This window comes from Microtus oregoni, unplaced genomic scaffold, assembly GCF_018167655.1.
Source record: "Microtus oregoni isolate MIOR12 unplaced genomic scaffold, Mior012 000067F_001, whole genome shotgun sequence".
Taxonomy (NCBI): domain Eukaryota; kingdom Metazoa; phylum Chordata; class Mammalia; order Rodentia; family Cricetidae; genus Microtus; species Microtus oregoni.
Window position 1 is genome coordinate 268,566 of NW_024543954.1, and position 13,844 is coordinate 282,409.

At 53.0% G+C, this 13,844-nt stretch overlaps 1 protein-coding gene across 1 annotated transcript; it reads left to right on the plus strand.

Moving 5' to 3' along the window:
* The first annotated feature begins 949 nt into the window (after positions 1-949).
* Positions 950-13,376, plus strand: LOC121440317 (biglycan). The gene is made up of 8 exons (XM_041641133.1): positions 950-1,090; positions 8,444-8,695; positions 9,071-9,183; positions 9,702-9,915; positions 10,545-10,655; positions 10,807-10,900; positions 11,045-11,183; positions 12,043-13,376. The coding sequence occupies exons 2-8, from the start codon at positions 8,455-8,457 to the stop codon at positions 12,238-12,240; spliced, it is 1,110 nt and encodes a 369-aa protein (XP_041497067.1). The 5' UTR covers positions 950-1,090; positions 8,444-8,454; the 3' UTR covers positions 12,241-13,376.
* Positions 13,377-13,844: the final 468 nt, after the last annotated feature.

Consider the following 13,844-nt stretch of genomic DNA (forward strand, 5'->3'; position numbering starts at 1 on the left):
CAGATTTCAGTGGGGTTCCCTGATTCAATCTCTCATCACCTAAGGGCTCTTGCCTTTATATCTTGCAAGCTTCACTAGCAAAGGAGAATTAGATGCCACACTAGGGACCATGACTCATTTGGGCCCTCAAGAAGCAGCTGAGGCTTGGCAGGTTAGCCCAGTTATGCCCTAAAAGTGACCAGAGGAAATGCCCCTAGCAGAGACCATGGTTATGGTATCCTAGCCACCCTGTAGGGGTTGAGCAAGATGAGGGACTTGGTTCTTCTTCTCCAAATCAACTTTGCCAATTTCTCAAAGGCTTCAGGGAGGTGAGCCAAGAAGGTCTCCAGAATCTGGGGACAAATTCCTTTTTAAAGGAGGAAGGGATGGGGAGGAAAGGCTTACAGAGCCCCTAGGAGCCTGGATCAAGCCCTTCCAGAAGCCTACCATACACTACTCTCTGATCCCCAAACCACCCACTTATTTCAGACCAGGCAGAGTTCTGGGTAGAATTAGGACAGAATTCCAGGGCCTCTCACTGTCCTAGCCATAAGGCTACCTCCTTTCATCTCTCATTTTCTTCTGCCTGTCAGCATGCCAGCAAGCACCTCAGTGTCCCCATTTGGGCAGTGGAAAGTTTGACTCTGTGAGGCTGTCTGCCCAGAGACACCAAGGGTCTGTCCCTAAGTAAGTGAGTGTGTGTCCTTTCAAAGTGTGCTTGAGGCAGGGGCCAGAGTGGGGGGCATGAGGGGGAGGGGTGCAACACAGCCTAGCCGTCTACAAGAAAATTGCTTCCTTTGAAGCTGCCAGGGGGCCGGGAAGCCTGCCCCCTCCCTCCCAGCTGCCCTTCCTCCCTCCTTTTCTCCCTCTTAGCTCCACCAGCCCCCTCCCTCGTCTCCCTCTCCGCCCCCTCCCTGTTCGTCCCCTCCCTGTCGGCCCGCCCAGCCTTTAGCCTCCCTCCCACCGCCTCTGTCTCCCTCTCTCCACACGAACTGCCCAGGAGTGAGCAGCTGCTCCCGGTTGGCCCTGCCTGACGGACAGACACACCGACAGCCTGACATCTTAGCCCACCAACTAACCAGCCTGCACCTGGCTGCTTCCCCCTCCCCAGGTAGGGCCTGCTCAAGCCCCAAACTGACTCCACTCTCCCACAAAGACCCCAATCTGTCCTTGCTGTCTTCATTCCTGGCTATGCTGTCACCTCACTAACCCAGAGATGCCCCATAGCAGCCCTACTGCATCTGCTAGCTCAGTCTGGCGTCTGCTGTCCCACTGTCTGTACCTCCACTGCTCCCTCCACACCCCAGGGCACCCAACTAAGGCTCCTGGTTTGTGTTCTTTCCTAGATACCTTGTGGCCCCTTTGATCCTTATCCCATCTCTGCCTCTTCTCCCCACCCTCTTCCCTGAACTTTCTTCCCACTCTTCCTTTCCCTTTCCCCTCTGACCTTGCTTAGCTGATAAACTCATCCAGGCTTTCCCTCTCTTCCTTGGGGGGGGGGGGGGGGTAGGGAGTTTCCCCTTGGCTGCTGCCCAGGATATCACTGAGGCAGAGCTGGGTGACTGGCATGCTGGCTCTACCCACAGCCCTAGCCCTTCATGGCAAGGCCCAGGCACACCCTCCATGCCAGCTAGCCTTGCTCTCCCAGCTCAGCCTTCCTTGGGGGCTTGGCACATGGCCAAGTCAGGGAGGATGGAGCCAATGAAAAACTCAGCACTGGCACAGTTTCCCCTTGGACTCCCAGGCACCCCTCAGGCACCTTGCCCTGATATTCCATACTCACCACAGACTAATGCCCTGCCTCCACCCTCTTCTGGGCAAGGGATGGCTCCACCAGAGTCTCAGTGATAGGGGTCCTGGGTTGCCTGCCTGGTTACCTCAGTTCTATCTGTTTCCAGAACCCTCTTGAGCTAAGATGCACAATGGGCAGAGAATGGTATAGATGTAGAAAATTGGGCAACTGTGCCATGTTCCCAGGTACAAATATGGCTTAGGGCCCTGAGGGATCCGTCAAGAAAAGGAATCGAGAGAGAGAGAGAGAGAGAGAGAGAGAGAGAGAGAGAGTCATTTGGGAATTCACCAAGTCTAGTGAAGTTTGGGGGACTGGAGTGCCCTGTCACTACCCCAGGGGTGGGGTCAGGCTCCTATATGCCCAGAGTCAGAGGCACAGGACCCTGCAGGGAGGTGAGGCAGGCAGAGGAAATCTTCATTAAGTCAAGGACATAGCATCTGGGTGGCTCCAGTTTCCTCTTTAGTAGCTTCTGTCCAAGTTCCTTTGCCCTGCCAGCTTTTTGCCTTGTAATGACTGGGATTGAGACAAGCTGGAGATGCTTCTTCGATGCCAGCAAGGTTTCCAGGGACTGACATCTGGACTTGCAATCAGTTGCCCGTGCCACCCACACCCTAGGAGAACTTGTGGGTGGCAGAGGTACTTTGTGTGGAACAAGGCTGTGCGTGACTGCTGTATGGTTGCTGAAGGCCAAAGGGGATGAATCTTCAAAGGCAGGCGGTGCAGCTATACTGATGGGAGGATGGCGGTCTGCCTCTAAGCCACCAGGGTAAGGCAGCAGGAGGAGGCTCTGAGCCAGGGAGTGGACAGGGCTCCACAGCCAGCTGGCCACCTGGGTGTGGCAGCTGCGCCTCTCTGACCCACTCATACACTGGCCCACTTTCACTCCACAGGACTCCAGTCCAGTGCTGCTTCTGCACCCTGCCCGGAACAGGGGTCAAGGTCCTACTGCATGCAACGCGAATCTGGGACCAGCTAGTTTTAGGGGCCCAGAGGGGTGTGCCAGTCACTGACCATCATGTCAGATAAGTTGCTAGCGCTGGTTCAAATCTTTCTCCAGTCCCTCCCAAGCCCTAGGCTGCTGGAGGATTGGCAACATAGTGGGGTAGAAGGAGAAAGGACATTGTGGAGGTGAAAAGGAGCTTTCTTCAGCCACATTCTGTAGCCATCCCATGACAATGTGTGTATTCTTCCAGTCACAGTGTCAAGACCTCAGAGGAAGAATTTGTAATTAAGGCTATACTTGACAATTTGCACTAGGATCCCCCCTAGGTCACTCAATTCCTGTTACCCGGTGTTGAGGTGAAGTGGGGACTCCATTTTTGTCTCCCTCTTGCCTGGGCTCTCTCATCATGATCTTTCTCCTACTCTCCCTGGAGAAACGGAGTCCCATGAGTCTACCCAGAAGTCACTAGTCCTTAGACAGGATTCTCAGCATGCCTCCCCCATGAGGCAGCAATACTGAGAGCCCCTAATACTCCAACTACTGGAACTTCTCAGCTTCATCAATCCCCCACAACACCCCCCTGACTCCCTCCACATCCACCATGACTCCCTCCGGCTCCTCCTCCTTTGTCCCTGATCTAAAATGCCATACTCATCTTCTAGTCTGGCCCCCACATGCCAATAGTCCAAGCAGCAGGCCCACCCCATTGTAAGGAGGCCAATTGGTTGTAGGGAGACACCCCAACACAGGACCTCCCTCATGCCAAGAAGTAGGGGAGCAGTGTGAATGAATGTTCCCGGATACCTAGTCATAGATAGACCAAAGATTTCAGGGCAGGTCCAGTCCCCCTAAAAGGCAAACTAACCAGGGGACTCCTGCTTTGGCCCTGCCCACTGAATTCTGGGGCAATTGGCATTGTTTCTCACCCCTTCCTCACCCCAGGAGACTCCCATTCCTTTGTGCTCAGGCACACTGGGATGGGGAAGGCCAGCAGCATCACATATTACACCTGGACCACCCACAGAGTCCTTTCTGCAAATCTCACAGGGTGGGGGTGTGGCTCACGGAAGAGAGAGTGTGGTTCACACTTGTCCCACCTAAGACCATCCTCCAGCCTTCCAGAAACAACAGATTCAGGCGTTTTCAGAGGGAGGCTAGGGTTTGCTGGGCTAAATCCTCTGGTTCTTGAGAGCCAGGCTTTGTCTTCTGCCCTCTTCCAGGCCATTAAGTCCCTTACCCCACTTTTATATCCCTCAGTCAAAGACGCCTCAGATAAATGCGGGACTCCAGGGGTGTTTCTTCACTCTAATTACCTTCTTCCCTGATTCCAAGTCCAGAAAGCCCCAGGTGTGGCCTTTCCATGGGCTTTAGTGGCTGAAAATCAAGAGGTCTTTCGCAGCTGACTGCATAAGGCTGGGAACCTCAGGCAGAGCTCCTGGCAACCTGGTATTGGGGAGAGAGTTCAGAAACCCCAAGACATGAGAAGAAAGGGGACTTTCTGGGATCTGGAATGTGTTGCCTTGCTACTCTCTCCAGGAGCAGGGATCAGAATGGTCAGGTAGACAGACACAGTAACCTCTCAGCCTGACTCTTACCTCACTGTGAGGCTGTGGGAAAGAGTTTGGGACAAATTCTCTTAGCCTCACTTACTAGGTGCCTATCAAATGTTAAAAGCATTCTGGTCACCAGGGGCTGGGTAGGTAAAGAAAGCACTTGAGTCTCCTCTTCCACCATTGAGAAGTGATGGCATCCTTCTCTCCTTTGAAAACTCTAGGAGCCCAGACTTTGTTACTAAATGGGAGAAGGTGGGTGGACACATGGGTCAGGTGCAAAGGGACCCGGAAATGTAATACCTCTCAGTAGAGCATGAGCAAGCAATAGAAAGCTCTCCCTCAATGCACTCACCACCTCTCTATACATACTCCAGGGACTTCTGACTCCTGAATTCAGGTACAGCCCACCCCAAGTCTGTTGGAGAGCTGTATCTGACTGCCCAGATACTCTGCCAGTACCAGGGCCACAGGTGGTAAGATGTGGCCCTGACCAGCTTGACTTGGACTCTGCTCACCTTAGGGCATACAGGAAAGAAAGCACACATCCCATCCCTCTGGTTGACACTTAAATGTTAGGCTGGAGCTAGGTGGCCTTAGAGGGCATCAAGAAGCAGGTCAGGTGTCAGCTCACCTTTGATGATCAGAGGAAGGCAAAACAGTGCCTAGTGTCTCCTGTCTCTTACACATTTCCCCACCTGCACAGTCCCAGGAGCCCAGCAGAACTTAGTAGAAGACAGCACCTTCCAGTTGACGTAGGGTTACTCAGCAGGGCCCAGTCCCCCAGAAGAAGGCTGCTGAAACTGTACTTGGTGTCTGCTCCTTGGCAGCTGCCAGCCCCACATCTGCAGGCAAACTCCCATAGCCTGCCAGACCTCAAGCCTTGCCCCTGCCGCCCTTGGCCTGGCCTGAATGCCTGGCACAGCCCTTCCATGTTCTCAGAGACTGCCAGCATGTCTTGCTTGGCTGTGGCCAGGAGCAATCCTGAGTGGAGAACTACACTGGCTTTCAGAGGGACAGACAAGGAGGGCCCTATTGGGGTGGCGACACAGGCTCCAGGAAGCCCGTCCCCTTCCCTTGTTCGCACTTGCCCTTGCCAAGCTCAGCTCACCATGGTGATGACTTCTTTCCTTTGCTCTGATGAGCTAGCGCTCAGCTAGATCAGAGCTCACTTTGATGGAGCAGAAGCTCAGCCGAAGAGGCCCATGAAGGGAGACTGAGGCCTGGAAGCCCCCGTGGCAGAAGAAAGTGGGATTGGAGTAACTTTCTATAGGTTTTACAGAGTCTGCCCACAGAAGATCCCTTCCTGACTACAACTTTGCCTGCCTCCTCAGTGTATGGAGATGAAGGCTCAGTTTGAGGGAGCTGAGGAAGGGAGGCATGTGAGACTCTCTGTAGCACCCCACTGTCACTATAATCCCACTTAGTGATTTAGTGACTCTCCCACCCATCCTGGGTCTCTGCATTACCCATGTATAGGCCCAGTGTTTCCCAGAAGCTACCCTCATTCGTGGATGAAAAGCAGGACTGAAAGCTCAGACCCTAGAGTGACCAAAGCTGTACTCTCTGTTCAGGCTGAGTAAACAGGGGACTTGGGAGCAATCAGTTCTCTCATCCATAAAGTGGTACTATTGGCGGTGCAGACCTACCCTCTGTACTCTCTTAATTTAATGGATCCCCTTCTCTGGCTCTGTGTCTGGCACACCCCCTTCCCTGAAGAATATGGGAAATGAATCTAGTGTCAGTTTTTGAGTGAAAATGAGGGCTGTGCAAGGAAGCCTGCCTGGTACCCACCTCATAAGCCTTGAGCCCTGAAAAAAAAAAAATCAGCATCCTGCCTCTGTACGGTCCTTGAGCCTCCTACACCAGGATAAGCCTGGACTGGAACTCACAACAGCCTGGGATCCCCCTGTCTCATCCTCCTAGCCCTTTGTGGATCCCCACACCAATGCCCCTTCAAATCTAGTCATATAAACCCACCTAGGGTTCTGTAGCTCCTTTCTCTTGGTGGAGCCAGCTTTTAATCCGAACAGGCTGCAGTGCCTACAGAGGAACATTGCACCCTGAGTGTCTGTGAACCACACAAGGTGTCTCAGGAGATTCCTGCCTAGGGAAGGGGTGCCCTGTGGAGATCTCCAGGCCACTCTAGTTCCAAAGAACCTGGGTTTGTTCCAAAAAGATGGCGCTCTGTCCAACTGCATCCCCTATCTATGCCACCTCCCCTGATTCCTGGCCTGTACAGGAGGATTGTGGGTCCTGCAGCTCAGGTGGGTATAAAGTCTAGCCTTGACTCATCTTTCTGCAGGATAGTTTTGGCAGAGGGGACAGGCAGGTGGGTGGGGCAGTGCCTCACTCCTTCCCTGCCATTCCATCTTGCTCTCTGGCCTCCCTTCTGCCTCTTTTGCCTGCTCTGGGCTGCTCTTGCTCCTCCTCCCAGCCCTTCTGGTCCATCTGCCCTGGACAAGATCCCCGCCCTGTTCTAGAGGCCATGGGCTGAAAGATGACAGATCTTTCTAGCTACTCTGGGGTCAAGACCTTCTGGGGAATCTCCTGTGTCTTGCTAGGCCAGGCTTGGATGGGCATCTTGAGGCTACTTGGAAGGAATGAGGGAAGACGGACACTCACCAAGCTGAGGACTTCTGCAGATAAAAAGGAAACTGAGCTGAGCCTTTGCCTGTGGCCCCTACTTTGCTGTGTGATCTTTGGGTATCAGAAAGGCTGCTCTATTCTCTCCAGGAAGCAGCTCATCACTACCTATGTTGAGGCCCTTCTGTATACTGGTATAAGTTAGGAACCTGGGCAAGCCATGAGAACCACCGGGGTTGGGTTTCTGTGTGTGTGTGTGTGTGGGGTCTCCCTACTACACACACACACACACACACACACACACACACACAAATCTGGGATTTTTCAAGCAATAACATAGGGTAAGATTTCTTCTGGGGCTGACATTCACTAGATGGGCAGTGCTTGTGCATAACCAAAATGGGGTGTCCCAGCACCCCACCTCACTGCTGCTGAGGATTTCAAAATAGCAGGGAGTGCAGCCCCCTCATCAACTGGGCTCCTTCCACTTTTGCCTCCAGCAATTGAGATCAGAGGGGTTTAGTTAGCCCAGATGGAGCCCCAAATATCCCAGCTTTCCCACCAAAATGTGCCCCATACGAGGCCTCCTTGAGCTGGGGCTGCTCCAAGTCTTCAAGAGGCTGGGCTTCCTTTCCACACATGCACCAGGATAACCCCCAGACATCCAAGCCTGGGAGACTAGCAAGGCCAACATGGATCCCCTATTGAGAAAATGGGATGAACAGGTCAAAATACCCTGAGCCCTTGCTATGGAGTTGGGCAAGGAGTGGTAAGTGAGGCAGGGGCTCAGCCTTGTCCTACAGACTAGGCCATGCTTGCATAGTTAAATGCAGGAGGAAGAAACAGAAGATGTGGGTGCTGCAGGTTCAGGCAGCGCAGTCTCCACCCCCGCCCCACTGCCTCAGCCTGGGGGGCCTCTAGACAAGCCCAACCCTGCCCTGTTACTCTGGCAACAGCTTACCCTGATGCCAGGGCCATGGGCATAAAGAAAGCAGAGATAGACATGGGAGCCCCGAGTTCTGCAGACTGAGTCCTGGGAAATGAAAGGAAGGGAGCTGCCAAGTGCTGATCCCCTAATTCCCAGGACCTTTGCTTGGTGTTGCTACAGCATTAGAGAATCTCTCTGTCTCTGTCTCTCTCTGTGTGTGTCTCTCTCTCCCCTCCCCTCCCACCTCGTGTCTTGGCCTCTGAACCTTCTCAGAACAGCATGGGCACTGTGGAGAGGTTCAGACTGTGAAAGGATGACTCATTCATCGCCCACTTAAACTAAGAGCATCCAAATCTCCCAAGCTCACTCTCAGGAAAGATTGAGGCGGGGGGGGGGGGCAATAGCTGGGTTTCCTCTCAGCCTCCAGTTAGCCTCACTGACCTCTAGCCCTCAAGCAGTGAGGCAGGCTCTGGCTGACTCAATGGTGGTGGGGGCAACCTTGAGCTAAATGGGAAGACATTTCATTGCCCAATGAAACCAACTCATTCCAGTACTCCTACCTCAACTGGTGCTTCTTACCCATACCTCTTCCCTCTGCTGCCTCTTGTGACGGATAGAGGAACACAGTGCCAACACGTGGCCCTTCTCATGTTTTTTGCTCCCAGGAACATTCACCATGAGTCCCCTGTGGCTACTCACCTTGCTGCTGGCCCTCAGCCAGGCCCTGCCCTTTGAGCAGAAGGGCTTCTGGGACTTCACCCTGGACGATGGACTGCTCATGATGAATGATGAGGAGGCTTCAGGCTCAGACACGACCTCAGGTGTCCCTGACCTGGACTCTGTCACACCTACCTTCAGTGCCATGTGTCCTTTCGGCTGCCACTGCCACCTGCGGGTTGTTCAGTGCTCCGACTTGGGTGAGTCACTAGGCAGTTTAAGGTGAGAGTGTCCAGAGAGGTACCGGCCCTGCCTGGGAGCCCCTCCTAAAGAGGACACATGGGCTGTCCTGTGAGATGGGTATAGAATGGTAGGGGTGGGGATGCTATGAGTCACCACAGGCTGAGGTATTGTGGTATGAGTGTTTGTGGGTGTCCAGTGTCTGGCATGTGAAAAGCAAGTAGAATGCAAGCTTGGAGCTGGCACCCATTAGCTCAGAGTCTCTGCATTTGTACTAATGTCTCTGGGCGTACCCATATGCATGTGTGTGCCCAGCAGCTGTGGGCACCTTTACACCAGCTGTGACAGCAGACAGGATGAGCCAGGCTTATGCTGGTGATGATGCTGGTCCCCAGGTCTGAAGACTGTGCCCAAGGAAATCTCACCTGACACCACACTGCTAGACCTGCAGAACAACGACATCTCTGAGCTCCGCAAGGATGACTTCAAAGGCCTTCAGCACCTCTATGTAAACTTCCTTTTGCCCCCTGTCCTTTCTGAGGAGCTGGGGAGAGTTTGATGTTTCTCTAGCTGGGAGGAGGGATGCTCACAAATGGGACTTGGAAGAGGGACTGGGAACCAATGGAGCTGAGATAAGTCTGGCCCTGGCTGAGGTGGGAACACCCAAGACCATGGATTATGTGCACAGGCACAAGACAAAATTCCTCGGGTCAGTTCCCTTTTTGACTGAAAGCTTTGCATTTTACTGGCTCTTCTGAGCAACACAAAGAGAGTAGATTCTGTTGTTACTCTTGGAGAAACTGACTAGTAGACTGTGCTGGTCAGTAATGGCATTCCCAGGGCAGCTTGGAGCTAAACTTAACCTTAGTTCCTTGCCATGCACTCTGCTCACAAACACTGACCTCCAAGAAACCAAACAGGTTCAGATGCCTCTCAAGTGCTATCAGTAGTTAAGTTCAGGAGGCAGAAGAGGGAAGGTGGTGTCAGGGGTTGGGATACTCACCTTGGTCCCCTGTCCTGCCTCAGGCCCTGGTCCTGGTAAACAATAAGATCTCCAAGATCCATGAGAAGGCCTTTAGCCCTTTGCGGAAACTGCAGAAACTCTACATCTCCAAGAACCACCTGGTGGAGATTCCTCCCAACCTGCCCAGCTCCCTGGTAGAGCTACGCATCCATGACAATCGTATCCGCAAAGTGCCCAAGGGCGTGTTCAGCGGGCTCCGGAACATGAACTGCATTGGTGAGAGTCAGGCATAAAGGAGCCGGGTAGAGGAGATCCCTTCCAGCCAGGGCAGTTGGGTCCTGGACTGTCCTGTACTAGTGGGAAAGCCCTGTATGCCTCAGAATGTTCCAAAAGCTTGATTCAGGGCACAATGAAGGACACTGGGGTGGGTTTAAAGACTCAGGTAAAGAAAGAGTCTCAAAAGTAGTCTAAAAGAAGATTATTATGCTTCTTGACAAAAGCCCAGTTTGCATAATCATTGTGGGTAAAGGGATGGTATAGGACGCAGGAAGATCAGGCTAATAGAAAGAATGGAGAAGGGCAGCAGACCACCATAGCAGCAGAAATTGGAAGCCCTGACTTTCTGGAAGTTCTGACTTTTTCTCTACCTCTCCTATCTAATACTTTCCTATGCCTATCTGATACTTTCCTATTGCTTCCCAACTCCCAGAGGCCAAGAACAGTGCCAGATCTTTGAACTAGTCATCTTGAACAGATGGAGTTTTCAGTTAGTTAGCAGGGCAAATTCTTAGACTGCTTTCTAGAGGAGGTAGGAAGAGTCAGCAACCAGCAGCTCCCCAGCCCAGAAAAGAATGGTGTGTGGGGTGCCACTGATTGGCTCCAGGCTGACAGGACTTCTCTCCTAGAGATGGGTGGGAATCCCCTGGAGAACAGCGGTTTTGAACCAGGAGCCTTTGATGGCCTGAAGCTCAACTACCTGCGCATCTCAGAGGCCAAGCTCACTGGCATCCCCAAAGGTAGGAGAGTGTCAGTGCCCTACCTCCAGGAGCATTGAAGGGGGTTTGTCCAGTATACTGGATCAGGGCTGCCCTCCTGGAGCAGAGTGGGATTTCTTTCTACCTGCTCCAGACTCTGCACTTACCTGCCAGCATGCTCTCTTCTGAATAGATCTCCCTGAGACCCTGAATGAACTTCACCTGGACCACAACAAAATCCAGGCTATCGAGTTGGAGGACCTACTTCGCTACTCCAAGCTGTACAGGTGAGGCTGGGACAGTCCTTGGGGGCTGCGGGGCTCCATCAGTAAATGGGGCAATTCATAGGGTGGCACCCAAGTCCCTGTGCTCTATTCCAGCGTCCTTCCTCCCCTCGAGCCTCTGATGACTTCTAATTTACTTCTCTTCAGGCTGGGCTTAGGCCACAACCAGATCCGAATGATTGAGAATGGGAGCCTGAGTTTTCTGCCCACCCTGCGGGAACTCCATTTGGACAACAATAAGCTGTCCCGGGTGCCTGCTGGCCTCCCAGACCTCAAACTCCTCCAGGTGAGAGCTGGCTCTCCCGGGCTGGGTGGGAGCAAGACACCAGCCTCTGAATTGCCTGCCTCCCCTGACCCCATTTTTTAAGGGACCCAGGGTAGAGAGCATAAGAGGATCTAGATTGCTCCCTGGGTCCCAGGTCCTCATTCAGACCCCACTGGAGTGGTGCCCACTCTCTGTTTGCACCGAGGCAGTACTAACTCCCATCTGTGGGATCTCTTGGGAAGGGGAGCCTCCCTCTTTGACTTAGCTTTCAGCCACATAGGCAAACTAGGTCTTTCCCAGCCCTGTTCTGGACCTCAATTTTATGTCAACTCCATTCCTGATAGAAAGCACATTCATCCTCCCCTGGGGCAGCACATGCCAGGCTGAGAGCACCCTCTACTGGCCAGTGACCTTACTACACCAGTGAGCTCCTAACCAAAGCACCATATCTCCTACATAGATAACCTATCAGGATCACTGTTTGCTTCCTACAGCAGCCTCATTCTACCAAACATAGCCCCCACCCCACGCATCGCAACTCACCTCTCGCTATACACCTCACCTGAGCCCCTCATCCTGGCCTGGGTTCAATCATACGCTAGTACTCTAATCACAACCAATTCCCGCTAACACACTCGGGTCATTGTTCTCTTCTGAATTGGGTGAAGCATCACCAACTGGCCATCAAAGGGTGAGCATGAAATGACACTAGGAAGTGACCGATGGAGTTAAATATGGAGGCAGGCCCTACCACTCTTACATCTGCCCTCCATCTTGCCTCCAGCCTATAACACCCACCCAGGCTGGGACAGAGTGGGAAAGGTGGTCTGTGGCCCTGGGCCCCGATGAAAATCCCCAGTCACATCCCCTCTGCCCCCAGGTGGTCTATCTGCACTCCAACAACATCACCAAGGTGGGCATCAACGACTTTTGCCCCATGGGCTTCGGAGTCAAGAGAGCCTACTATAACGGCATCAGCCTCTTCAACAACCCTGTGCCCTACTGGGAAGTGCAGCCAGCCACCTTCCGCTGCGTCACTGACCGCCTGGCCATCCAGTTTGGAAATTATAAGAAGTAGAGGCAGTAGTAGCCACAATGGTAGCCTTGGTGAGAGTCTCTGAGGAACATAACCAGATAGATGTTCCACAGGGGAAGGGGAAGCAAAGAAGCAAAGCCCCCTCACCACACACACACACACACACACACACACACACACACACACACCTTTGTTCCCCAACACTAACTCACTGCCCCAGCTCAGCCTCCCCCGGCTCCCAAGCCTGCATGTATGCACATGGCATGGCCCTCTCGCCCGTTCCCCTCAGCTTTTGAGATTTAACACTCACCTTCCATGTACACTCAAAGACTCCCTATAAATCTTTCTTCTTGTCCATTCTGACACCCAGCTGCCGGTGGCAGGAGGAGCTAGCAAGTGTGGACACAGAACACTACCACAGCTACTGTTCTCTCCAGACATGTGTTCCTCTTCTTCCTCATCAATGTCTGTCTTGGACCCTACCTGCTGCCCTTGCCCTCTGGTGATCCCGAGTTTACAACCTGTCCATCCCAGGCATTACCTGGCTCTACTAACTCCCAGATCAGTCCTTCTCTCCAGCCCTGCCATGCTTCCTTTTAGGGTAGTAGATATCTCCCCTGCCATCTCTGGACCCCGTTCATATCTCTCTAGCTCTGTATCTCTTTGCCTAGGTCTCTGTCTGTCTCTCTATTTCTGTCTCTCTCTCTCACACACACATACACACACACACACACACACACACACACACACACACACACACGCACACTGACCATCCCCTAGGCTGCTTTCTGCTTCATAGGTCTCTGACCAGGCCTTGCACAAACAAATCTGTGGGCAACTATCTCCGTGATTGCCCTGCGCAGCACTTGACCCCCAGCCCTGGAGGAGGCTGGAAAGTAGAGGCCCAGAATCCTGTCCATATTGTCCAGGAAGGGACCATACTCTGCTACCAAGATGAGGAGCAGGAAGCTTCATAGACCCTGAAGAGGCTCAGCAGGCCACCAGAGCCTCTAGAACCAGTTTGCATTGGCCCGTGCCTTCACCCCAAGATGGCTAGGTCCCTTCCCCTCACCCCTGGGTCCCTGCTGAGGTAGGGGCTGGTGAGCAGTTGCACCCAGTTGGAGGGCGTGCTGCTTCTGAGGTCGGTTGTCTTTCAATTAAAGAAACACTGTGCAATATGACTCGGTGCTACTTCTCTGGAACATCACTGGGCATCAAGAAGAGAACAGAGGTGAAACAAGGGACCTGCTCAGGCCACCTCCGAGGTTCTGCATTTCCACGCTCCCTTCCAGTCCTTGCCCTCAGAAGAAGGCCCTCCTTACCACAGGTCCAAAGATATAAAAGCACATACCAATTGACCAGACATAAGGCTGAGGTCTTGTCTGCTTTCCCGCTCCTTTCTTGGTCCTTCCATTGCTCCAGCTGTTCTTGATCTGAACCCAAAAAGCGGGCCACACCTGAGGTGATATCTGCCTTCCCGGTGTGGAGCATTTGTGAAGCACCTTCTGGCTATGGGATAACAAGCTAGGACCTACTCTCTTCAGAAGGGGAACTTCAATACTCCAGCAGATCCCTGTATGCCTGTCTAGATGGAATTAGGGGAACAGAGTAATTCCAGAGCCCTGTTGCAGTTTGAGTAGTGACTA

Excerpts from the sequence above, each read along its gene's own strand:
- LOC121440317 (XM_041641133.1), top strand. The coding sequence starts at position 8,455 with ATGAGTCCCCTGTGGCTACTCACCTTGCTGCTGGCCCTCAGCCAGGCC. Across the intron at positions 8,696-9,070 it reads TGTTCAGTGCTCCGACTTGG|GTCTGAAGACTGTGCCCAAG; the intron begins GTGAGTCACTAG and ends GCTGGTCCCCAG. Across the intron at positions 9,184-9,701 it reads AAGGCCTTCAGCACCTCTAT|GCCCTGGTCCTGGTAAACAA; the intron begins GTAAACTTCCTT and ends GTCCTGCCTCAG.